Consider the following 26,712-nt stretch of genomic DNA (forward strand, 5'->3'; position numbering starts at 1 on the left):
GAGAAGAATGTGGCCTCCCAGGGGACACCTAGCTCTTCCTGCCAAACACCTGCACCACAGAGGGCTTTGAGGCATGTTGTAAACATTGCTCATGTCAGAGCATTGGTCCCCTCCAGCTATGGTCTTGATTCCTAAATGTTTTCTTTTATTAAGCAACACTGCCCTTGAGCTTTCTGAAGCACCACCTTGATGTCTGGCGATAACAGAAGATCCTAGTGATGGCCCACATTATAGGAACATGTTGTTTGTGACTGCACCATTAGTCAGGGTGCACTTCATTAGAGCTGAGAGGATAATTAAGCAATATGGCAATCCAGAGCATGTTTTACAAGTCTCACACATGTCTTTGGTAGGACAAGGAGGAGTTAGTTTGAGGGATGAGTAATTTCAATGACCTCTAGTGACTCAAAGAAAATATTCATGACCCTGCAAAGCAGAACATCTTGTCAATAATAAAAATATAATTACAAGGCCAGTTAACGTGTATTTAAATAATTGTACTGCAAGGTACAAGGAACGAGTCCAGAGAAGAGCAACGAAGCTGGTGAAGGGGCTGGAGAACAGGCTTTATGAGGAGCGGCTGAGAGAGCTGGGGTTGTTTAGCCTGGAGAAGAGGAGGCTGAGGGGTGACCTCATTGCTCTCTACAACTACCTGAAAGGAGGTTGTAGAGAGGAAGGTGCTGGCCTCTTCTCCCAAGTGACAGGGGACAGGACAAGAGGGAATGGCCTCAAGCTCCGCCAGGGGAGGTTCAGGCTGGACGTTAGGAAAAAATTCTTTACAGAAAGGGTCATTGGGCACTGGAACAGGCTGCCCAGGGAGGTGGTTGAGTCACCTTCCCTGGAGGTGTTTAAGGCACAGGTGGACGAGGTGCTGAGGGATATGGTTTAGTGTTTGATAGGAACGGTTGGACTCGATGATCCGGTGGGTCTCTTCCAACCTGGTTATTCTGTGATTCTGTATGAATATGCAACAGTCAGCCAACCTACAGCCTAAACATGTCCTTCTGCTAGGCTCATAGGAACCCGCACACATCTGTAGTCATGGCCTTCGGGCTGAACCTGGCAAGAGGTCCTGGGCAGGCTCAGACTTCTGAGCTTGGGGTTTTCACATGAGCCTTCCAGATTTGCTTGGTTTCATTATTTGACAGATCAGCTGTCTTTCCAGTCAAAAATTTCCCACTCTTGTAATCTCTGCTGTCTTGGGCTTCTCTATGCGAAGTCCCTGCATAATGCTGGTTCTCTACCTCCTGCATCTCACTGGTAGGTGCAACCCAAGCCAATCCTTTCCAGATGAGAGTTTCTTCCTCTGCCTTAGATTTGTTTTGCCTCAGTATCAAACTACATCCTGGACATTTGACAGAGAAGCTTTCAGAAAGATATCTCTCTTCTGGAGTGCTTCTATGTGTACTCATCTGTTTCTCACTGAGGCAGATATCTACTAAACACCTGCATAACACTACAGTACTGTAAGAGATGCTTCGTACTTTTGCCTTCTTACCCAAACATAACATTTTGCACAGCTGACTTAGCCATCTCCCCTCCCTTTCCTCATCTCCTTCAATAAACCAAAGGAATAAAATTTCCTTTTACTGCTGGAAGCTCTCTCTGCACACTTGGATGAGGTACAAACTGTATCCACTAGAAATTTTGGGTCACTTAGTTGGGTCATCATCCTGAATTCATGACTCATTTTCTCAGTTATCTGAGACATTTAAGTTTCTCAGCTCCAGAAAACATATCTGGGGTTATTTTTTTGTATCGCTCACTACATGTCAATCAAAACCAGTCAAGTAGACACCTTTGGGCCCACGTGGCAATAAAACAACTTTCATGGCATGGGTCATGGAAAACAGAGCCTGGATGAAGATGTGACAAACCTGGGGGCAAGGCTACACAGAAACACAGGACAACGTGCACTTTCTCCTAGCTGTTTCCCTACTTTCCATGTGCTTATGCAAGCAAGCAATCACTTTTTAGGCCATCAGGAAGTAAGCAATTCCTCCCCTTACATCCTTACCAAGAACACTCCAGCTTCTCATGCTACCTCCTTACAGGTTCTCCAGCATCTCTTCCCTCCTGCATTTCCAGAAGAAATGCAGTTTCTAACAGTATTCCCAGACACTTTGAGGACCTCCTCTACAACCACATGACCCATGTGCAGAATGAGGGAAGACCAGATTCATATGCCATATGAATCAATGAATCAGCTCAGGGCTGCGGCTGCTGCGTAAGACAAAAGCCATGCAAACCACGAGCAGAACTGCCCAGCTGCCTGTGCAGACACACAGAAAAGCACCAGCAACTCTGACCCTGAACTGGGTCTCTTCCAACCTGGTTATTCTATGATTCTATGATTCCTTCAGACAATTTGCATGGCCACTTGGTTCTTCGCAACTCTCTTTCTTGAGCTCTATGCAGGCAGATTTTCTCAACAACAACAAAAGGTTTGTGTGTTACTGCTGCATCTTTAGAAAGTCACATGAAGGAGAACAATCACAGGAAAAGCAGTCACGTATGCAACCAACTGTACTTGGTGCAACACTGCCCAAATAGAAATTAACAGAAATGGTCCATAATGGCTGTGCTTGGTGGATATCTGAATATTTGAATGTCACACTCAGGCACAGAAGGAGTTAATGTATGTTCTAATAAATTATGAGCATCATGGTTTGCTCCCGGTTCAGACTGCAGATCAACAACGCTCTAGAAATTCTAGCTCATCACACGCTGTCAAATCAGTTATTCAGCATGCACTGCTGAGAGCAGCTTTCTAGATACATTTATTTAATTACCTGCACATCCCAGTGCTAGCATCCAAAGTACCTGCCTGTCCCTAGCAAGTCCTGTTATCAATAGTTATGTGCATCCTCAAATGCTGATGTAAAAATCTCTTTGAATTCTATAGACGAGCTTTTACATTCCAGGCAGCAATTTATAATTACTTCAAACACCACATATGAATTTGATAGATTAAGCACACGCTAATCTCTGCACTGTACTTGCACAACAGAGGTTACAGCTTTTTTTGGTGCAAACCCAGAACATTCCTTTAAAACTGGAAAGCGAAGATTGGAAGAGAACAGGTTACATACATATTTATCGGGTAAATTAAACCCATTCTTAATTTCTAAAGTCTTTTATTAGAAACTTATCCATCTGTTACCAACCTCACTTCCATTAAATAAGTTCTCTGTGCAAGCTACAGGCAGCCTCACATGCCTGCAAACAGACCCAGAATCATGTTGTTCTCTTCTATTAGGGGAACAAGGTGTAATATAAAAATGTACATTGTGTATGTTTGGAAGAAGACAAAAATACCCAAGTACAGGCTTACTGAAAAAAAACCAAATCAACCAACCATGGACCAATTCTGTGAGATGCTCATTATTTCCTACAAGATACTGAGTTCCTCAGGATTTTGCTAATGTCAGCAGAGGCAGAGTAGCACCTCGTATCCCAGGTTTGGGTCTGCAGGGATTGCTAATGGCAGGAGCTTCCATTTCCATCAACCCTTCACAGTGCCCACAGGAGACTTCTCAATCCGCCCACAGAGTAAGAGGTGATTTTGGTTCTCCGCTTGCGCCATGCAGGGCACCCCAAGCAGAGTCTGCCAGTCACATCACTCTTTGCCAAGTTATGCATGAGGAAGAAGGGCAGGAGGTGGTGTGATATGACAGTTATTGTGCACTAGAGACCTGTGCTGGCAGGCATTTCTCTCCTTGTGTATTTATTTACATCTTCCTTTCCAGTAGCTGTATCAGGCGCTAGTACATTCACAGAAATGCACCTTTGGAAAAACACTTTCTTTGAAAGTAGCGTCCTGGATTCCTTCTACTGGCCTAAAATATCTGCATTTCTTATTTACATTTATAATTTTTTTTTTAATCAGCTCATTTCACAGCAAGAACAGAAACTTTTCTCCACCTCTGGTGAGATAGGAACATGGGGGGATCATGTTTCTGCGCTACATCAATATCTGCCAACTTTAATGGAAATAAAGCATGTATTTACATACCCTATCAGACCAGTTTAGCTTAATCACATGCTTAAGAGCTTTGCTAAATTGGGGTCTCTACACAAGTTGCAGTCTCTACACAAGTTTGAACCAGAGTAAACCTACCGTCCCCTGGGCCAGTTCTACAGCATTTAAAAGAAATTGATAAGTCCTGGGTCTTAAAGCACTTAGAAGAAAAAAATCTTGGAAAGACAGTTCTACAGGCTGAATCCAAAAAATCCATGAAAAGGTTCTTGTTTAACTTAGGTTTCTGCGATGTGTACTGTAAAAACATTTCTACAACACTTTAGCTATTTCTTTCTTATTTAATCCTCCAGGACTTTTCCATCAAGACTTGCAGCCTTAGTCTAAAAGTGGAAAGTTGAATTCCATTTTTGAAGCATTGGTTTTAGTCTCTTGAGGACAAGGTATGTTTACAGTGCTTTATAAATAATAACGTACTAGAATCTAACTTCTTAATAACAAAGCACAGTAGCTTAAACCCCTAGAGGCCATTTCTGAAGCTCCAACACTAGTAATTTAATAAAACTGTGATAAACATGTCTGATAAACAGATAACTAATACTAAAAGAACATAATGCCAAGCTTCAATAAATAGTTCTGCTGCATACTGCAGTATACAAATTACAGATCACTGCTGCACGCAGTGACAGGTATGAGGAATGATCACAGGCTTTAGTCAATTCATTATGAGGAGAGGAGGGGCTTTGGATGAAGGGAATTGCATTGCGTTTTATCAAATTATTAATTGATTTTCCCTTAAGTGATCTCAGATCCTTTGAGATGCAGCAAAATTCAAGCTCTTTGCTTTACACTAAGCAACCATACTGCCTATCAACCGATGAGGCCAGTTGCACAGCTCTCCAGAGGGCTGGGCAGTAAGTCAGCTGGGGAAGACCTCAAAATTCAACACTTGGAAGATGAAGGTTGGCAAACATACAAAAAGAATTCATTGGTGGGTTTCAGTTCCCATAACCTTCATCTCTGAATCAGACCTTTTCACTATAAACAAAAGTCACTCTTTTACTCTACTGGGATTGATTTTGGCCTGGCATTTATTGGTTGCTGAAAATGAGCACTCACTCTATTCACATCAGAGAAGTGAATGCTACATACTGGCATAATAAGGATGGAATTATTTATCAAAAAAGGACTTTCTCATTTTAAGAATGAATCTTTAACTTGGCTCCCAACAACATATCTTTGGTTATTCATGTTCCTCTCTTTCACAGACTCTTACCACATCCTTACAAAGACAAATGCAATAGTCTGAAGGAAGTTCCACTACTCTAGCTCACCTATTTCACAGAATTCTATAAATAGTGTACATGTGCACCCACTAGTCAGGGAGCAGAGTTCCCAGGAGGTCTGATTACATTCTCTTTGTTGGTTTCATTCTTAAGCCTCGCTGATTTAGCGTAGAGGCTGTCCTTCCACCCGTTTTCAGACTCTATGCATGGATGAAGGGAGCATCACCATAATATCTGACATAAAAGGCCCTCAGCCTCCAGGCACGGGAGCTCCCCTTTGTCTGAGCAAAATATCCCAGCCCAATGAGCTACTGTACAACAGCTGAGTCACAATAACCCACTCTGTTCATCGTTCTGTCATGTATCAGACGCTTGGTAAAATCTTTGTTTAAACCCTTTGCAGCCTTCCTCCTGCAGAGAGCACATCCTAACAACACAGCCCTGTGACATGCAGCAAGGCGCCTGTTCCTCTGTTGTGTGTCTGTGCCTACAACCTGTTTTCAACTGCAAATGTTACCAGCTCTTTTTTGAGGGGAAGTTTCCACCTGCTTTGAATTCTTTTTGGATGGTCAACGCTACTGATTTTCTCTCTTCCACAGCTTCAAAATCTCTTGTTATTTACTTCTATTACAGGTGCATGTAGAGGCATGAACTAAGACTGTGACCCCATATTTCTAGGCAATATACAGACATGCGGTGGGGGAGAATTTCTGTCTGAGAGCACTTACAAGCTAAACAGACAATGCAGGGGCATGGGAGAAAAGGAAAACCAGAAGCACAGAAAGGTCAGCTGACTAGGAAAAGCCACCGAGCATGTCAGAGGCAGAGATGAGCTCTGCACTTCACTCTCTTGAGGACTAAAAGCTTTCCTCTCTAGCACAAAATGAGTTCTTAAATAGCTTTTTTTTTTTTTTTGCTAGTATCATAAAATGCATGCACTGAATTGGTGGTGCTCAGAGGGAGCAGGTTTAGAGAGTAGAATAACAGAAGAGATGCCACAAATCCTGTCGTCTTCTTCCTGACACCCTGGGGCAAGGCCACAGTATAATGTACAAAACAAATCCGAGTTTTGGTGCCTCTGATTTCAGTTTGTCCTGTAGAAGATCCCATTAAACAATGCATGGCTTGTAAATTAGACATTCCCCCCTTTGCAGTATCAGGTAGGAATTTACAGCTCCAGAGCATGCATTTCCTTACCCAAAAGGAGAATTGTATGAGGCTTAACAGATCATGGTTTCTACAGTGTATTCAAATGGAAAGTACTGCACAAGTATAAAGTTTTATTATTAATGACAATTGTCTAAAGCTTTACTAAAGAACATTTGATACCAAGTACTAAAACAGTGTTTTCGAAGCCAGACAGTAAATGCAGATTATCACATCCAGGCTACAACCTGTACTTTTCAACTCTTTGGGAATTTTAGTGTACAAAGGACAGCTTATAATGGAGCAGCCAGCTCAACCTCAAGAAGGTACTTTCAAATTAAAATTCATACCTGAATTAAACAGATTGACTTGCCAGTGCTTTAAGCTTGCAGTAACCCTGGTGTAAAACATTTGCAACTTTATGCTGAATTCCACATGGAGTAGAATATGAGCTTTTTTTACACAATTGAACTTTCTTTGTTACCCAAATTTGCAGGTTTTGTAGTGTCTGTGAGCCTCCATCACAGCTTAGGACTCCCTGTGCAAGCCTATATAAGTACAACCTTGCCAAAACACATTATAAGCAAAACATAGTAATATATGAGGCATCAGGTAGCAGTGGAAGGCAGAGCACAGAGACAACGGAGCATAACCACCCAACAGGGAGAAGCCTCAGCTCACCAGCTGCATAACTCATCCTGAGGTTTTGGTAACCAGAAGAGTTTTACATACCAAGGCTGAGATTCTTCCGAGACACAAAGAAAACACATAGGAGAAAGCAAGAGGAGAAAGCCTGTTAACCAAAGGGGAGACAGGTGCTGGCTTCATGGGCTGATCCCAAGTACTTCTTGCGGGAAGTAATAAATAGATCTGTGAGAGACCCTTAAAATTAATACAAGCACTAATGTAACATGACAAGGATTCACCAAAAAAAGGAGAATCAGTGGAAGGGTGCAAAGATACTGGTGATGCAGCAATATGCAGAACTATGGATGCAACATTATACCTGAACAGAAGGCCTTGTAGAAGCCAGGAATGATGCTCACATTACAGGTTTTAGCAACAGATCGGATTGCGCTGCTGTCCATAAGGATAAAGAAAGAAGATGTACAAACTCTGCTGTGGCTACACGCCGAGCTTAGACTGACAGTTACATATTTATGCAGCAATGTTAGATGAACACACCAACATGTTCCTTTGGAAGAAAGATACAGCTCTGAAGAAGAGAGATAAAGATGGCTCTGAATTTCTGTTTCCACTATCTAGTGTTTGTATTTTATCATTTTATGTAAAGAAAAATGTTACTCTGTGAGAACAATTTCATTTTGCTGATGATCTGCTTCATTTTGCTTGAAAGTGCTTAACATTGACAATGATTTAGTTGCAAGTACTATAAAGGAATGCTTATCTTTTTTTTTTTCTTTGAAAACAACTGAATCCATTGGATATTTCTATTGTGTTTAAACATGCAAAACCAGGGCCAAATGCAAATGGATAGTCTTAGTTAACTGGACATTTGGCATGCTAGTAAAAAAAAAGACCTTAAAGCTCTCACCTGACACCAGTTTAGAACAAATGACAACATCCAGAACTGGAGAACAGCACAGGAGATGTTAAGGAAGGATGACTTAGTGTTTCCTATTACTGAAGATCAAAAGCATACAGAAACTGAGACTTTTAGCACACTGGGTAATTAACAGCCACAGTGGAATTTGGTTTCCTGCCATGTCACATTCAGTTTATAGCTTATGACAACAAACATTACTAAATGTACTGGAGATTACAGAGACATAAGATTATAAGATAAATCAATAAAATAACTAAAGATGTTAAAATACACTCAGTCAAAAACAATTACAGAAAAAGTCCATGGCAGTCGAGCACAGGTCAGGAATACAAGTACAGCTGATGCACATGCAGGTGTAGCTGTCACTGGTGAGGTGGGCACCAGACAGCACTGCTTCTCACATCACTAGTACTATTTCTTCTGTAATGAGCAGTTTTTGTTGTGGTTTTCTTGGGTGTTTTTTTTTTTTTCCTTCAGTTACTACAAACAAGGTACAACATGCTATTTCTAAGAAGCCAGCCAACAAATGGAGTCACAGCAATGGTTGCCCTTGATAAAGCGGAAGCAATTCTTCCTTGGAGGCCCCTCTACCACCAAAGGATGTCCATCTCCACCCCTTTATGTTCTTTGGCAGAGTCACCATTCAGAACTAAAACCCTCCTTCCTCATTGTGAGCTCTGCTGATGGATGTGACAAGACTTATAAGTAGCCTCCTCTTACTGTTTTGCACAATGATCTCTGGAGTAGAAGGTTCAAAAACCCTCCCAATAGACCAGCCGATATTCAGTACAAAATCAATTTACCATGGCTGTAGTCTCCTTTGTATTCCTGCATCAAGCAAAGCAGTTTTATTCTCCTTCATTTTTCTGCTCTGGGTTTCCTTGCTATTGTGCCTCTTTGAAGCTCACTGTTATGCAGAGATGTTAAGGGTTCCCCACTATACATTTGTGTTCCTTCCCCCTCTGCTTCTGAGGCAGACTGGACAAATCCTGCACAGTCAATTGAATGCATTTTTGTGCATTCCCATTAAGAGTTTAGCTATAAAAGGCAATCTTCTTCAATATGCTTCAAACCCAAAATGTAATCACTAAAGCACATGTGAAACCTCTGTGTATTATCAGCTCTCTAAATTGGAGAGGACTTACATTCTCTATTCCCCTCCAGATTACATCATTGAACATACTTGCTCAGCATTTATTTGTTTGCTTTCAGAAGGAGCTAAAATAAGTATGAGGAAATGCCCAATTTGGGTCTGATTTTCCCAACAATTAAACTGAAATTCAGGAATCAAAATCAGCTCATCCTGCAGTATTAAAGAGTCTAATGAAGAACTCTGGATGGTATTTTCAGTGTTCTGAGCCTCCTGTTTTTCTTTAGGGCAATCACATCTATTGTCCTGGAGGAGCCTAATGCTCTTTCAGACAAGACAAACACTGCAATATATTCTCATTAAAATCTTATAATAGGTTGAACATGGTTTGAGACCTGTCTTGGCTCAAAAAAACCAGGCAGTGTGCAGCTAAACAAAAAATATGCATGTGATTCAATTTATCCTATCAACATTATTTTCTGACTATGCACTTAAGCATGCTGTAGTACCGTGAAAAAGGAAAAAAAGGCACTAGTAATTTTTAATTAATTGAAAGATGCATTAATGAGGCCAAACAAATGCTTTGTGATTACTTTAATTAGCTAAGGCCAGATCGTGCAAGCCAGAGAGACTGGGAAAGTTTTGCAAGGCAGGCTGAAAACAGAGACCCCGCCTGAGCCTGCTTGTACCAGAGGAACTTAAGTGAAACCAGACTCTCTCTCCTGCTCTTCCCCATTTTAAACTAGTAGTTTTTGAGCTTGAAGAATATAGGCAAAAAAAATAAATTAAATCCTCAGCTAAAAAGGAGTCTTTGTACATTCCCTGTTCAACATAGCAGATGTATATCTGAATTACCATTTGTTTTGCATACCTAGGGAAAGGATCCAGACTCCTATTCCTAGACACTAGGATTCTGACATGTACTGTGGAAGCACATGAAACGCTCAGCTGCACTCTGCTAGGTATTTCTCCTTAAATTTAAATGGCAAACCTTGCCCCAGTGAACCTGAATCCTGGGGTTAAGGTGAAAGACAATGTGTGTCTGCAGAAAAAAAAAAAAAAAAGGCAGAAAGAACAAGAGGGAGCAGTGAGATGGCTGATAATTGCAGTCAGGGAGTACACATGGTGCACAGGGAAATGTGGTTCAAGCTTCCCACGAAAGTTTTTGGCAACACACATAGATTTTCACTGTTGGACTCTGGCTTCTACGGGGTTTGGTGCTCAGCATCGCAAACTGCCAGAAAATGTCACTTTTGATAAATCACTAATAACCAAGAATAAGTAGGACCTTTCAGCGGTTACCAGGCTGGGCTGGAAGAGGAAGTCAGTGATGAAAAGTCCCCCAAGTTTCATAAAATAAATTTGGTATTTTTTTATTGTTCTATAGCTACACTGTGAATTACATATCTGCTTTCCTCCACCAGGTGCCTAACGCTCTTGATAAGCTAATTACAGCCTTCTGCTTATTTGATGTCAAGCTTAACTCCCCAGTCTGAGCCTAGCCTGCAGTTCTGGCACATTTTTTACCTTAATCTAAGGCCATCTGTGCTCCATCAGCAAGGAACACTTAAATATAGAGAAAGTGAAGAACCAACAGTGTTGAATTCCCCACACACTACCCCAAGCTCCTCTCTCCAGCATTTCCAATTAAGTATGAAGCCAACATCCATCCAGTCCTAAATACACTTGAAGGCTCTGAGCAGGCTACAGTTATCTACAGATGCAGCAACACTTTCAGTGGTCAGTGGGGAAATGACAAGCAAGAAAGGACCTATATTTCTCTATTGCTTTACATCTTTATATCAAAAGCTCCACATTTCAAATGTCATCACACCACCAGCAATATATGCAGTGGTTGAGTTCAGCACTTGATCAACGTAAAATCAAATACTTGTTTCAGAAGCATAAAGAGTCAGTTTGGGTGAAAAAAAAGCAATGGGGTTGATTTTTCAAGAATCCAAAAGATATTTCTCAAGTCTTATGTTTATTGCTGCAGAATGGAAGTGCACAACATTTTAAATCAAAACTGGACTGTAACGTTAGGGAAGATGGCTCTCTGCCCCTCCTGGCCCCCCCACCAAAAGTTCAAGTGTTTCTAACCTCTCCTGTCCCTTTGCTGCCCAGCCCAGCTGGACTTGGTCCCTGCCTGCTGCCACTGTAAGCGGCCAGAGCCCCACCACTGCGCGTAGCATCAATCCATCTCGCTTCCTCTTAAAACTGCGAAACAGATGCCTTCAGACTCCCTGCTTGGTCTGTCACAGTTTGCCTTGCTTCTGCCTCCTCTTTTCCAACACCAGACGTCAGCACCTGATGCCACAGTGAGCTCTGCCAAGCTTCATCTCGACAAGGAATTTATTTGGTCCTTCTCCTGCAAAGACAACTCTGATGCAGCGTCCTTTATTCTTTGCTTCCAGCTCCTCTGTTCTATTCTCCAGTCTACACTCCCCTGCCAACCCAGGATTTATTTTCCAATTCCTTTCAGTTTGAGTCCTGCCCTTACATTCCCCCACCACCTGTTTCTTCCCTCACCTCCCCTCCAGCATGTTTGCATTTGACCTCTACCAAAGTCAAAGATTCCACAAATGAGTTTTGAGAATATGCTTTGTAGTTAGTATGAGGGAATATAAAATGATCCTCCAATAGGATTAATGTAGCATAGCTCTTTGTGCTTCTTCTCTAACTCCTTTTTGGTGGTTTTCAACACTTCCAGATTTTTCTTGTATTGAAAAAAAAAAAAAGATTTTTTTTCTTTTCTCTGCCTTTTTCTTAAATCCTCAATAACTGATCTCACAGCAAAAGCTACTAAATTTGTAACAATTATATTAGTCACACACATTTTTTTTCCCGTCACTGTGTTTACTGCTATTGTATTTATGAACCACTGATCATTCCTTTCTGCCCCATGCATCAAAATCCTCTCCTCTAAAGCAACTGTGCTTTTCCCCTTAATTCTCCCAGGCTAACTTATGAACTTTTTTGTCATTCTTAATAAAGCTAAAATAACTTCTCTTTGCACAACCTTGTAGCCTATTCAAATGGCTGCAGGCCTTTTATTTCCCTTTAAGTAAAGAAAAAGAAATAAAACACTCTCTTTCAAAAATGGAAAGCCATGCTCTCTCTCCTGTCTGAAGTGATTAATTATTAATCATAATTAAGGTACGGTGTTTGATCCAAACTCCTGGCAAAAAAGGGTTTCAGATGAAAAAATATTTTTAATAACCCTTCCTCCAAATTCTTTCCAAGATGTTCTCTTATAAAACAAATTTACAGTATTATTTATATGCTAAGTATTTTTATCTGAAGGGATAAATTTTTATTGCATTTTTCCCCCCAAAAGACCCCCTCATTTAAGAGGTTTAGAAAAAAAGTAGTGAAAAATGGGTCAATTTTAAACATGTGGACATACTGAAGTTGCACAATTGCTTACCTAGAAAGTGGAGTTGAAGATAACATCTGGTTAATATTACATGTACTATGAATCACAATATAACAACTTTGCAGACTCATGATTAAGGCAAATTCCCTGTGTTACAAGTGCATATCATCATGTGTAATACTTAGATCTTGAACAAAAGGGCATATATTTCACAGCACTTCAAAAGGACAAGTATCATTATGTCAGCTTCACATGTGGAGAAAGAAAAACCTAGGTTGGAGATGGCTGGAAACCACCTTAACTCCACAGCAGCCTACAAGAGAGACAGCTAGTTCATGCTATCCAAACTCTTTACAGAGATAGAGAGAAAAACACTTTCTTTCTTTTTTTTTTTTTTTCCCCCAGATGTCTCCTTCCACTGACTCCCCACATTTGGAGTCCTCAGTCACAGATTAGCTTAGCCTCTATTCAGTCACATTACTAATACAAGTGTATCAGATATAACCAGGTGTGGTATCTTTTACATGAAAAAAAAAAAAGCATTTCAGTTAACAGCAAAATACCTGTAAGATCATTGCTTCTATTGACTGTTTAAACAGTAGCAGCATCCAGCAACTCCTTTATACCCCACAGCCACACCCCTCATCACCCTCCTCCAGTGACAGAACCCAACCTTCATCCTATTAGCAGGCAACTCACAGCAGCTGTTGCCTGATGTTGTTTATCTGGAGGTTTGCTACTCCTCCTGCAGCCCTGAAGAAAGGCTTCTGAGCCCGAAAACGTGTCATCATACTCCATTTGAAGTTGCTGGAGATACCATAGGCACAGTCAAGTTTGTGCCAGTTTACTCACCTGTCCTTTTAGCACATGGGTCGTGCTTTCCTCAGCTCAGTCTGAGGACGGTAGGTTAATCTTGGGGGCCGAAGCTTTTTGAGGCTCCCAAATTTTTTTGAGGCTCGATGTCCTGTGGGAGGCAACTTTTCCCATCCCTGCTCCCCAGCTCTGGGTCTCTGCTAACAGCTGCACAGGCCATGTTAGTGACTCTGCTGTGCAGCTCTAGGCTCCAATAATCCCCTCGTATTAGTCATTCAGAACTGCTGTATTTAAAAGAAGCTGTAAAACACACATCAGCTCCACTGTTACTAACAGAGAAAAGTAGGATTATTTATCTAGGGAGGAAATGCACACGCTGACATGACAAGATTTACTATAAAATAATTGTTTTCTTTTTTTCTAAGGGCTCAATTGTTGGTTTAAAGGAAACACATGAGGTCATTCATGGGCCCTCTTAGAGAGGCGCAAATCAATAAATGGTGATATTCTTTTTGTACGCTTTCATTATAAATGACTGGATGCTATCAGGGTCAAACTTAATCCTGTGCAGAGAGCCAGTGCAAGGGATGTGAATAATTTAAATCTCTCTTAAGCTCTGTTTTGAGAATAAAATCTAGATATTTCTCTGTATTCTCAGTCTTAAAGAAAAAACTGCTGCTTTTTTTGCAGTAATTGGCCCAGATACTCCATTGTTCATCTTGTAACATGCTGTCCTTTGTGTTACCAAGGACTTCTCTCACTTCTGACTTCCCCGTGCAGCTCAGCTCTCATGCCACGGATAGGTCAGGGCACTGGGTCCCAGGTAGGAAGAGCGTTTCACTGAGCGTACAGCCATGAGAACCAGCAAACCACAGTGCCGGGTGCAGCAGGGTAACAGGACCTCTCCCCAGACGTCACTGACCAGCAGCTCACCAACTCCACAAACCCCAGCTGGCTGAACAATGAGACTGGAGGAGGTATCACCTCTTCTCCAAGAGACCATGAAGTGGCAGCTGATTGTGTGTATCCTGTGCTTGGTGTGTTAAGCTTGATAGGCTGCTGTTGCTGCATCACACGCTCTTAGATGAAGGTACTGCGTTAAACCTGTCCTGCACTAGCGTCTTCACTAATGATCAGATCCAAGTACCCTAACTGGAACAGGAACAACTAGGAAATGCTTTCTGTGGATTGTGGCAAGCCAGCATTCACAGCTAGAGAATAAGCCTCTGCATGTCTAAAAATACCCCACATCCCTAGAGTAATAATAATAAAGAATATACTCATATTTTTATAGAAATCTCAGATTGTATAGATGTCAGTTTAGCTAAGATGTAGACTCTAACAAGAGGCTGACTTGCCTCTCAGGAACATCTGCAGGGCTGGATTTGTTGACAGCAGCAGCAGCAGATGAATGTGTATGTCAGGGCAGGGGACAGCCAGGGTGTAAGCACACAGAGATCCCTAAGAGCCTCCTGGAGCTGGTAGAGTGGAAAGGAGCCCACCGAGAAAAAGGGGTAAATAAGAAAGCCAAAATACATTTTGCAAAGATACAGAAGCAATGTTGGTCACATGAAATAAGGAGTCCAAGGGGTTCGGGTTTTTTTCATTTTCATGTTTTTCCCTCCCCTTTCTCAAGGATGTTTAATGGTCCTGACTTTAAGTTGCAAAGAGTAAGAACATTAGTCTTCATTCCCTACACATAAAATGCCTGGCAAGGTTTTATCAAATAAAGAGCCCAATATGCTCCTGTTATCAGTAAGCGACTTCAGCAGCTAATTAAATTCTCAGTTTCTGAATCCTGTTCATAATGTTTGCTGACAAAGACCAAAACCGCTGCAGTAATTTTGGTTTTTAGATGAGGTGTGGCAGGAAAGAGGGAATGACAACAAATTACCCAGGAAAGCAGGCTGGCAATCCACAGCTGACAGTCATCCTGCAAACCTGGCTTTACCAAACAGGTATAGCTCCTGCATCTCCTGTATATGCTATGCAACTCTGTGTATATGACCATCCTGTGTACATACATATATACTGATATATAGAATATACATATATATTCAGGCTGCCCAGGGAGGTGGTTGAGTCACCTTCCCTGGAGGTGTTTAAGGGACAGGTGAATGAGGTGCTGAGGGGCATGGTTTAGTGATTGATAGGAATGGTTGGACTCGATCCGGTGGGTCTTTTCCAACCTGGTGATTCTATGATACATACATACATAGAAATGCATATGTAAATATATATATATATCAGAACTTTCTATACCATGCTTAAATACTAACTTTAGAGGGCAATTATAGTGATCCCAAAAAGGCAGTGCACTCTAAGCCAGTTTAGCAAATCCATGAATGCACATATTGAAGTGTATTCTCACTCAGTAGAGCATGCAGCGTGTTCTTAACTTGGACAATTCTCAAAGGAAAACTGGCATTTATTTAAAGCTAAACCTGGGTTTAAAAGCTTTGCTGGCTATAAATGGACTCCTAACTTGGGTTCTTTCAGACAGAAGTGATGTTGTGTTCACAAATCACTCAATGCTACAGCGTGTGAGAAGAGATTTTCTTTCTCTGCTCTCTCAATTACAGTTGACGAGTAACATCAGCACAAGGCTGGTTCACAACAGCTTATGCTGGAGCCTACACAGTTCCCTACAGCAAGGAGCTAGAGAATTGCATCCTTGGAGGATGAAGTGTGGCCTTCAGCCATGGTCACCTCCAGTTTGACATGCCTTGTTTTCTTCCCCATCTCCCAATCCAGGTAGAAATTTTTTCAATCTTAGATAAATCCTGAGAAGGCAGACTTGTACCTGAAAGCTGTGCTCTAGCTCCTGATCAGTCATTTTAAGGGTGTAGTCAGGGAGCAGATTTGATTTGGGAACCTGATAACATAAGAATAAAAAGCTGAATTTGCCAGAAAGTTTGTTCAGTCAATATAAGCTTTATTATGGAATAGCTTTAAACCTCTAGGCTGAGAGTGAGAGGTTTTAGGTGCAGCTTTGGAAGGTGATTTATGAATAGATTTATATGTTAATCTGTTAATAAAAACTGTAGCATACTGATAAAATATGTGACAATCATAACTCAGCTACGAGCCACATATTAAAGACTGCATCTGCTCTAGTAGAGGTTTTGATTATGTTTTTAAATGAGGGAACTGCATTGGCCTAAAAATAAATAAATAAATATTTTATCTAGAAATGTGTGCCATATAATACAAAGAAGTATCTGAGAATCTGCAAGAAACAAATAATAAACTGCTTTTAAGAAAATGATTTCTGGAAAGTGAAGCTTATTCCTGAATATTTCAAAATGGAGTTCCTGTCAGGCGGCTCAGTGGTACATAAAGCTTGGCAAAATATTCTCACTGTTTCCCAAAATTACTTCCCAAACTGGATTTTAAATTGGATGATGATCATGACACTCCAAGGAGATTGAAGAAATAAATATTTTCTGCAAAGTTGGGCCAACTTCTGAGCACTCCAGGGTCTGTGCTGACATATTAACACCTGGTTTCCTCATGATTTTTGAAAGGATACTTTGAAAAATGGGAATGGCTCTGGCTCAAGGATGTTTCTGCAAGTAAACCTGAAATACAATACTTTTACCTCTTTTTCTCGACAAAACTCACAGCATTTTACAAAGGGGTGCTATATCCCTGTTTCGCATGCCAGCAAACACCAGGCAGATAAACTGGGTGCCCCAAGCCCTGTCTAGTGCCTACCCAGCATCTCTTGGGGTTGTAAGATTTATCTATTATTTGTAAGTTTTGTGACGAGCGCGAGGGCTTTGTGAACATGTTCTGAATCCTTAAAATTTTCTAGTGAAATATTTTCACCAGGGAAGATTACTTGAGTGACAATTTGTGCTGTAAACTGTACTACTCACTGCTCCCTGTTGGTTTTGTTTATCATATTTTATTCAACTACACAGAGAAAAACTGAGTTAAACTCTGCCACCTCTCCTCACACTTTTATACACTTGCAGAGCATGTTTCTCATAAGCACACATAAATGTGGCACTACTGAGCCCTAAACAAGTAGAAAATAATGCATTTAATGCTCAGTTTGAGCCAAAGTACAAAATATGGAACCTGTTCCATTTGTTGCTATGTGACCTACTGAGGACTGACAGGCAAGTTTTATTATTATTAACTATTCTTTGTTGATAGGTACTGTTGATTAACCAGTGATTATGCCACAGAGTTAAAGATCCCTCCAGGGACTAGCAGGGAGGGAAGTGTGTCTTTGGGAGCAGCTGTGCAGTTTAAGAGCCTAATCTCTGTACCAGGGATGTTTCTGTTGCTTAGATTAAGGGAAAGAAAAATTTGAGTAAAACCAACCTTACTAGAAACGCACTGTGTATGTAGCTGCAGTTCATCTGATACAGGGCCATGCAGAAACGTTCTGTCTCTATTTGGGGTTTGAAAAAAATACCCATTCCAAAGGCCCACAATATCCAAAGAGAAAAATAGATTTCATTGAGCTTCAGATCAAGCTTAAGAGCTAATGCTGCTTAAACAGGCTGCTAACCTATAGCTTGGGCTTTAGTCTTGTGCCTCCAGCAGGACTGAGAAGTTCATCAAGTTATGCCCTAGTCACTGAGTAACGTTTTCCAAAGTGCCACATGAATGCATGTGCTCTTGATTTATAAATTTGGAGCAAAATATAAAAAGTGAATAAAATATGTGGGTTTTAGCATTTCATATTTTGTAGTGGGGTAATTCTAGATCTCTAACTAGAGATCTCTAATCTAAATTCTGGCAGCCCAGGTGGTACTGGACAGTGCATAACTCCACAGGCAATCCTACAAAATTCAGGGCTATAACTATCGGAGAAATAAAATGCTCTGTCTCTGTACTTATTCCTCACTAATTTTTTTTGTTCTCGGGAAAAGAAAGAAGCATAGTTTAATCTCAAATTTTTGTTTCTTTCTTAATGAATTAAATAACATATGACATCCAAATAGTTTTTCAATAGCTGCACCCGTTTATTCTTGCATTTTCTGTTAAAATACAGTTTATTTTTAAGAAAGGGGATACATGCATAGTCTTGAAGTATTTTAAATACTATTAAGATGATGTAACAAAACTAGTCAGCATACAGACTTCACGGGGCTGGTTAGAAACTTTCAGAAGATATCTGCCATTAAAATTAACTGGAATAAAAACATTTTACAAAATGCTAACAGTTTGCATTAAACTTATTGGACAGCAGTCCAGAAGGGAACCTTAGATCCAGAGGGAAAGCTCTGGTCGCAAATGTAAATGAAAGGAATGGAAAGGAAAAACGATATCCCAAACAAACCAGGTTAATCGCTTGAGATGAGAGAAATGCACATTCAAATCCTCTCCCTTGATGCTTCAGAAAATAACTTGACACACAATATTTGCATCCTAAGTAACCATGTGTCTATCTCCTTCTCTTTCAGATTTTACAAAGGTGTCAAAAAGTCCTGTTTTGATCTCCATGAAAAATATCTTGGCATCTCAAAAAGGTTGGAAAAATCATTTCCCACACAGTTCTGTTTAGAACTCTGAGTTCCAGGTAAAATCAGGGTGAACAGAGGGTAGGCGCTGCATTGGGATTTATGAAATGCCTGCCAAGTAGCCTGCTTTTGATGCACATCAGAGAATAGCATTCCTTGCTAAGAAGTCCTAATCAGCATTGTGCATTTTTAAAATCTGTTCAAAGGCTTATGTTTTTAAAATGACCTTTCCACCTACTCTATTAATTATAAACTCCAGTATAAAATGGACTTTTCTGTAGCCTTACTGTGAAAACTGCAGATTAGGAGCAAGCCTTCTTTCAGGTCCATGCATGAATGAAACAGCATGTGCTCCAAGTGTGTATTTTAAGAGTATGTTCTATAAAATACCTAATATTTAGAACTTACAATACGTACAAGAGGACCGTTTAAAGATGGAGATGAAACATGTTGCAGGGATTTTTATTTAAAAAGATGCTGAAAGATAAAGAACAGTAATCATTTTCAAATTACATTTCTTGACTGCTGCAAGAATTTGAATGCTACATGCTAAAGTTTTCAAAATTAATATGTGCTTCAGGATACCCCACCTGAGGCATGTCAAGTTGCTGCTTTGAGAAATTCTTTAACAATGTGCCTCAATTTTGGCAGAAAAAATCTGAAATGATCCCCAAAATACCTTGGTGATCCCCAAATACCTTTTAGATATTGACATTCAGCCAAAAAAAAAAAAAAAACTATCCACCTCAGAAGTTTGTCATGCAACTAAAACTCATTTGGTGAAAGGTTTCTCAGGTCCTGAATGGAATTTCTGAAACAAATTTTGGTAACAGGAGGAGAGAGGGGGAAGTCTCAGAGAAGTTGGGATATTTTGTTCTGTCAAGCAGGAAATTAACAGGTTCTGCTTCAGTTTCTGCTTCACCCCACTCATTAGTTCTCATGTAAAAGCTCAGTTCCATAGACCAATATAATATTCAAAGTCAGGAGCAAAATTTGGCATGTGGTAGAGCAGTAGAAACAACAGCATCTAGTTCTGGAGAAGGAATCTAAGACAAAGAACTAGGAGCTAAATAGAAAAAGAAATTACCCATTTATGAAAGTATAATATGATCCAATAGCTGACACATCCTAGGATCTACATCTTTCCCTTCCCTCCCCTGAAATCTCAACTGCTTTATAGGGTAATGCTATCTTTTACACAGCTCTTATCCAGTAGCTTGCCCGCATAATACTAAATTTTGCCTTCTAGTCTACTGCAATTCCAAGACAAAAGCTTCCTATCCCAACTACATGGAGTGGCTACGTTATACTCCAGAGTGGTCTTTGCTGTGGAGACTATAAAAATTAAGTTTATATTCATGTCCGTTCAACACAGATTCAGGAGTAATACCATGACATTAGCTTCTGGAACTAATGACACATAAAATGTATTTTCAGGAGTGATGGTTTCATAAAATGAAATCCTCGAAGCGGATGGAGATCTCCAGCTCATTTTAACTGATTTTGCATTGGGCTTAAATGAAAAGCATCCACAATCATTCAACAGGTTAAAGGAAAGAGTACAGTCTTTTAAAGTCTGGGAGCTTAAAACCTTTCTAATATCAGAGTGTAACAACATGGTTAACACTGGGTTTGTGATATGCAATATCCATAAATGGGATTATAATCCAGATAAAGAAGAATTCATTCCCATTGGAAAGTATTGAATAAAGTAATGCTGTGATGAAAAACATTATAGCCTGCTCAATGGCAGGAAATACCCATTTTCTGGTTAAAGAATAGATAACTGCCAAGGCAAACATGCATTACGCAGAGTGAGCTAGTAAATTTACCCATTACTAGAACAAGAGGCTAAAGTACTGCATTTGCTGTGCCAGCAAGTGGTGGCACAGGGATATTACTCCTGAGACACTGATTGAGAGAGTGAGACACTGTTGCCACCCTTGTTGAAAAGACAATTAAAAGTCATCTTCACAGGAACACCCTGGACTCCTCTCCTTTCCATGACTGCCGTGGGGCTGAAATGTGCCCTTGCCTTTTCCCCACAGAAACAGAGCAGCCTGGGGATATAAACAACTGCACAAGAACACTCAAGGAAAAACAGCTTTAAATTTCATCTAACCCTCCCAAACAGACACATTCCTCACACCGCCAGGCTTTGCCTCACAACTAGCATATTCTGCTGTTTCTGTAGCTTGTGCTCCTCATGTTTCTGCCCTCACCTCATGGAGGTACAAATGCAAGGGGCACTGATGTTGACATCTGTCCACAAAATCCTACACCTTGAGGCAGACTTAGCGCTATTGGTAACCTGAGGAGTAAGTCCCATAAGCAGAAATAAATCAGACTGCAATCTCAAGATGAAAAACTATCCCCAAATTAGTCCTGACCAGATCCATACTGTATTTTACTAACAAGCAAAGAGAAAGTACAGAAAAACACAAATTAACATTGTGATTACTTCTTAAACTGCATTCTCACCCTCCACGGAACCAACTGCAAATTCCTTGCATTTCTTGTCTCACTTTCTGATCTGATCTTTAAAATGATACATGGCAAAGGGAGAAGGTGGGAGGGGGTGCCTCTAAGCCACATCATGTGCTTTATGGAGACAAGCCAAGCAGCTACTTAGGCAACCATTAGGTCGGGAAACAATCACTTCCATCATTCCCAACACGTGTGTCAACATAATTCCATGCTCTCTTTGTCATGCAAAAAGTCTTGGCAAAGTGACCGGATACACCCAGAAAGCAGTAGCAAACTAAGCTCATTATGTTAACCGGAGATCCCACAGCATCCTCCAGTGCTATAGAAGGAGACTTCCCATGTTTTGCAGTGTAGGAAAGGAAATGCGCAGCACTGAAAAGGGCCCAAGTCAAGCCTGACTTCAGAAGTGTATAATGGAGATTCACAATTGGGTTTCGTAGAAGGGAATCTCTTATCTGGTAAGTACAAGAGGCTGTGTCAGGCAGTCTTATAACAGGCATTGCAGGAGGTACAACACCTCACATAACCACAGAGACTTCCTTCTCCTGTGCGCTCACTGGAAGCTTTCCAGCCATGCTAATATAGCTTTGCAAAACGAAACTCTTGCCAAATGGGAGTAGCAGCTTCTCTAAGTCTTCATTGTTGTCACTGGTAACTCTGGACTTTGTTTTCCTTTTAAAGGACGATTCAACGCGTTTTACAACCATTAAACATCTTTTCTTCTCTTCATCTAAACTTGTAACTCCTACTAACAGCAAAAGGCTTGTGCACATGGGAATGGCTGGCAGTACCACTCTTAGAGCTTCTTTGAGTGGTCAGGTACAGGAAGAAGGCCCGGGAATCTGTCTGAAAAATGCTGAATACTTGGTATAATAATTTGAATTGAATAATTTGGTGCCCTGCAACTGTAGATGACGGTAAATATCCCAGCGTAGAAGTATTTATTTATTTATTTAAAGATAAGCATTTGGGGTTTTCACTAACGATTTTTGCTGCATATTTCAATTCCAGATTCAGTGCAGTGGGAGGAAAGTCCTCACGCTACTGGATACTTGCAAGCCCTTTCAAGCTTTATCTGCTTTGCCTTCATTCTGCCATGGCTAACAGACATTTTTCCATCCCTTTTGCATCTTGAATGTTTGCAAGACAATCTTGGTTTTAGCAATGCATTCAGCAAAACACAGCTCCTCAGCAGTCTGTGCTCACAAAGGCCAACAGTGGCTAAAAACAAGGATGGACAAGAATAGTAAAAGCTTCTCCTACATGTTGCTGGCATCTCCGCTAATGAAAGCCAAGAATTTCTATTGATTGTTGTGTTTAAGCCCATATCAGTCACACCACATGCCTTGTTCCTTAAGATGCCATATTTTTGGCAGGTCCTGTTACCACCCAAACACTCACAAATCAAGAGCAGAGAGCACTGTCCAAATGGGCAAGTGTAGAAGAGCCCTTCCCCCAGCATTATTGTTGGAGTGGGAATAAGCATCTGGTTCTGACTTTGTCTTCTCCGTGCTCCATCACTCTGGGCAAATTTATACTATAGAGGCTTCTGAAATTGTACACCAAATATTACAGAACATTCATTAACAAGTCAAATAAAACAAGAAAGTAAAAAGTGAACATACCTGAATAAGAGAAATGTTGTGCAGACTAAGTCTGAAGAGGTAGTTCCTGCATGAACAAGCAGAAAAATTACAAACTGTTAGGCCAACAAAGAAGAAAAGGAATAACTATAAAAAGCAAGTCATAGTTTTTGGTCGTTCATTTCTACAAACAATAAGCTTTTCTTGGAGTCCTCTTCACAGAATGCAAGAACAGGTATCTGCCCCTCATTCATCAGTGTCTTAGTGAACCTCAAACTGAGCCAGGTTTGCAGTGAAATATTACAGAACCCATAATCAAGAACCACAATGAAATCCCAACAACACAGAGACTGTTTGCAAACCTTCAAAAAGGGCTTTGGCTTAAGTCCTGTATGGGCTGTGCTCATGTTTTCCTTTGCATTCTGAGAAAACTGGAGTTAGACTACCTAGTAGAAAAGCAAGTTCCAGTCTTAGGTCAGTGAAATCACAGGGGTCAGTGGGAAGCTCCTATAGTGATGAATAGGTCATAAGGACTCTTCTGAAGAGCCTTGTTTAGGGTCTGTAGTCAACAGGACACAGTGCCCAAACAAAGACAGTTAGTCAAATGTTGGTATATAAGAAATTCCATACTGGGTCACAATGACCACTTGAGTAATTTTTCCTTCTTTTATCTCTTGCTTGTATATCACCAAAGTCATTATCATAGAGTTGCCTGTATATTTTGTTCTAGTCCTATAAATACATAAAAAGGTCTCAACTGCTGCTGACTGTCAATGAAGAATAATGGAAACAAGGATGATGGGGAACGTGGGAAGTCTAAGTCCTTGTATTGAATCTTCAGCAGACAGAGCTCTTATTTGCACCATCCTATCCTACACTAGGACTGATTACCTAGAGAAGAATGAGACCCATCAGCAATATCTGAACAAACTATATCAGTAATTACTATACCTCCTGAGGTCTTTTCCAACCTAATGATTCTATGATTCCATGATTCTATGATCTCCATCTTCTCTCCTAGTCCTATCATTGGAGATCCCGCAGTTCTTCTTGTACAGTCTGAAACCCTATTCTGTCTCGATTTGCTATTAACTCTTTAGCATCAGCTACAGACCTAAATATTATCTCCTGCAGGTTCATGCAGCAGAACAGAGGCACTATGGTTACATACAGGTAAAATTTCAAAATGGAGGTTAATTCACATCCAGTGACTGATCTGATTTAGGTCCCTTAGAAAAACACATGCAACTCTCACCAAAATATTAATACAATTCCAGGTCATGAGATATCATGGAATAAGCTTTCTCCCTAGAGAAGTTAAGCGTGTCACTGGCCTCCAATCTTACAACACCCTAAGGAGAAATTCTCATAACTAGGGACTTGAAGTTACTATCCTGTTGTTAAGCATGCTATTTAAATGCATTGATTTTAGAAGCCTTTTAATGCAGATTTCAGCTCCTTGTTTTAGTCTTGTAAAAAGCTGGACAGTTTGACTGAGTAATAAATTTTAATATTGGAGTTTTTTCCCTGATAGGACTACAAAGCAAATTCAACCAAAATATCTTTAAGGGAAGAGACGTATCTAAAGGACACAATTTTCATTGCACTCAGCCAAAACACATGCAGATAGGAATAGTGTCCATTTAAATAAAGCCAGTCTCTGTCTTCTCAGTGACTGCTGTGCAGCACCTGGACAAAGTATTAGCACTGCAATTGCTCAGGTGGCTGAGACCTAAACCAGGCAGGAAAGTAGTACTAATGTGAATAGCACAGCGCTCTTGCAAAGGCTTCATACTAACCTCAGCTCTTTAAGTCTGACCTTGTGGCTTCCTTACAGAAATGAGGATTTCCCTGCATTTTTCATCAGCTTGCCTCACCTGGTGTCTGCACAGCCACTGGCAGTTTCCTTTTGTTTGTTTGATCCTTCTAACATCTCATCAGTAGTAATGTGAACACCAGTAGGCAGACTAGGCTATCAGAGACACCTCTAGACTCCAGTTGACCTGCCCAGCTAGAAACAACTAATCTTTAGCTAATAACATGGTCTTTTAACCATACTTATTCTGTAAAGCTATAGGAGGAATAAAAAGCCAAGGGGAAAGATCTGCTGAATAAGACAGTGCCGTTTTTATGAATTGCATTTTAACTGCAATTTCAGTCCAAGAATGAGCAAGGTCTCTGAATGACAGGCATGGTTTATTATACCTAGAATTTCCCCATTTGTGTCCTTTTTTTCTGCTTGTGTTTGAAGTTATGTCTGTTTAATACCTTTCTGACCTATAATTTAAAGCAGCTGAAAGAGTAGGAGTAAGAAATATATGAGAACACTGAGATCTCGGCATGAATAGATGAGGTGCCTTCTTGGTCTTTTTTTCCTTCTTTTTTCCTCTCATTTTAAGTGAATGTTGGCTAATTCCTTTCTCTCTTAAATTAAACCCATCTGGACTAGCCCACAAGAGTCTGGTGCCACCAGTTATTTTAACGACCTCCTTCTCCTGTATAAAAAGCTGGTGTAGAAACATGAAGGGATAGGACAACCCTCTTATTCACTTTCTGTCCTAAAAGTTCACACAACTTCACCCCACAGCATTAAAATGCGAGCTTCGTTTCACCCCAGAGTTGGCTGCATTTCAGCCATCTACTGAGCAAGCAACCACACTCCCCTTAAGTACTTTGGGACAAATGGTATTATACACATTAAAATGTGCCTCAAACTCCTAATTATTATTACTACTAACCTTATTATTCATTAATATCAGTGCATTTCTGAGAACGCCCATGTTAAACAGTAATATGCTGAAGTCTCAGCCAAGATCATGGTTTGGTTGTGTTAAGACGCAGAGTGGGTTGATGGTGGTTCCTCTGGAGATTTATTCACAGCAGATGCCTATTTAAACAACCTGAGGGTGGATCCTCTCTCTGTCCCTTCTGATTGCAGGGGGTTATTATCCCCCAGCTCAGATATATGAAGTTAGCTGCTGTAAAGACCCTCCTGCTCTATATACCCTAGTCTTGAAGAACTTGCCACCTAAATATACACGGAAGAGTAAAGAAGAGTCATTGTTCTCATTTAAATTTAAAGTGCAGAGTAAGAAATTTAGCCAAGATCACAAAGTATATCTGCAGCACAACCAAAAGATGATCTCCTGGTCCATTAGATTATGTCCTGGCTAGGAGAATAACTTGTTCCCAAGGCTGGGGTGCAGCGTTTAAACCTGTGCTGAAGTGCCATTTACACTCATGCAAACTGGGTAGTGTTGAATTACTTTTCTGAACTGGGCCCTCTATGTTAGTCTGCATATGAAAAGAGCCAAGCTGCAGTATAAAACCTGTAGATGAAAGTATTTGTTAATTGGCTTTGTAATTTGTATTTGGCTGCCTTGTAAAATGATTAAGTGCTTCCTGTGCCTGGTACCACAAAGCATACATACAAGAACAGCAGAAGAGCCACTAAGATGTATTTCAGGAAAGAGTGGAAGAATATATCCACTTAAAGCTGCTTGCCATGACATTCCCAAGCCAAAGCTCTTTATCAAGTGTTTATTTCATATAGCCAAGCGCACCTTGGATGAACTTTGTAACGTGATGCCCATGCGCTTGTTCACACATTGCCTGGCCCTGAAACAATTTACAGTGAAGGCAAAGTACTTTGCCTGAGATGCCACTGAGCAACAGAGCTACAAGACAAATTAAGCCTTTCCATCAGGAAACTGCATAACAAGAGTAATTGAATAAAAGCTGAGACCCTTCCTCTTAGGAGTACTGAAATTATGAGGGCTGGAACATGCTTCAGACACTCATTCGGGCTTCTTTTTCAATGCCTCTTTTCAGGCATCTGTCAGCACTGCACTGGCTGATTAAAAGGTGCTTCCTTCTAATTAAAAGAGAGCATACTTCTCAGTTCT

The 26,712-nt window shown here is 40.5% G+C and overlaps 1 protein-coding gene across 4 annotated transcripts in view; it reads right to left on the reverse strand.

Moving 5' to 3' along the window:
• Positions 1–26,712, reverse strand: part of SEMA5B (semaphorin 5B) — a 201,764-nt gene that overhangs the window by 86,271 nt on the left and 88,781 nt on the right. For all 4 annotated transcript variants that reach the window (XM_069861435.1, XM_069861434.1, XM_069861436.1 and 1 more), the window contains exon 5: positions 22,850–22,895. In XM_069861435.1, the coding sequence (XP_069717536.1) occupies positions 22,850–22,895 (46 nt within the window). The remainder of the gene's footprint in view (positions 1–22,849; positions 22,896–26,712) is intronic.

The sequence above is a fragment of the Phaenicophaeus curvirostris genome, chromosome 7 (genome assembly GCF_032191515.1).
Source record: "Phaenicophaeus curvirostris isolate KB17595 chromosome 7, BPBGC_Pcur_1.0, whole genome shotgun sequence".
Classification (NCBI taxonomy): domain Eukaryota; kingdom Metazoa; phylum Chordata; class Aves; order Cuculiformes; family Cuculidae; genus Phaenicophaeus; species Phaenicophaeus curvirostris.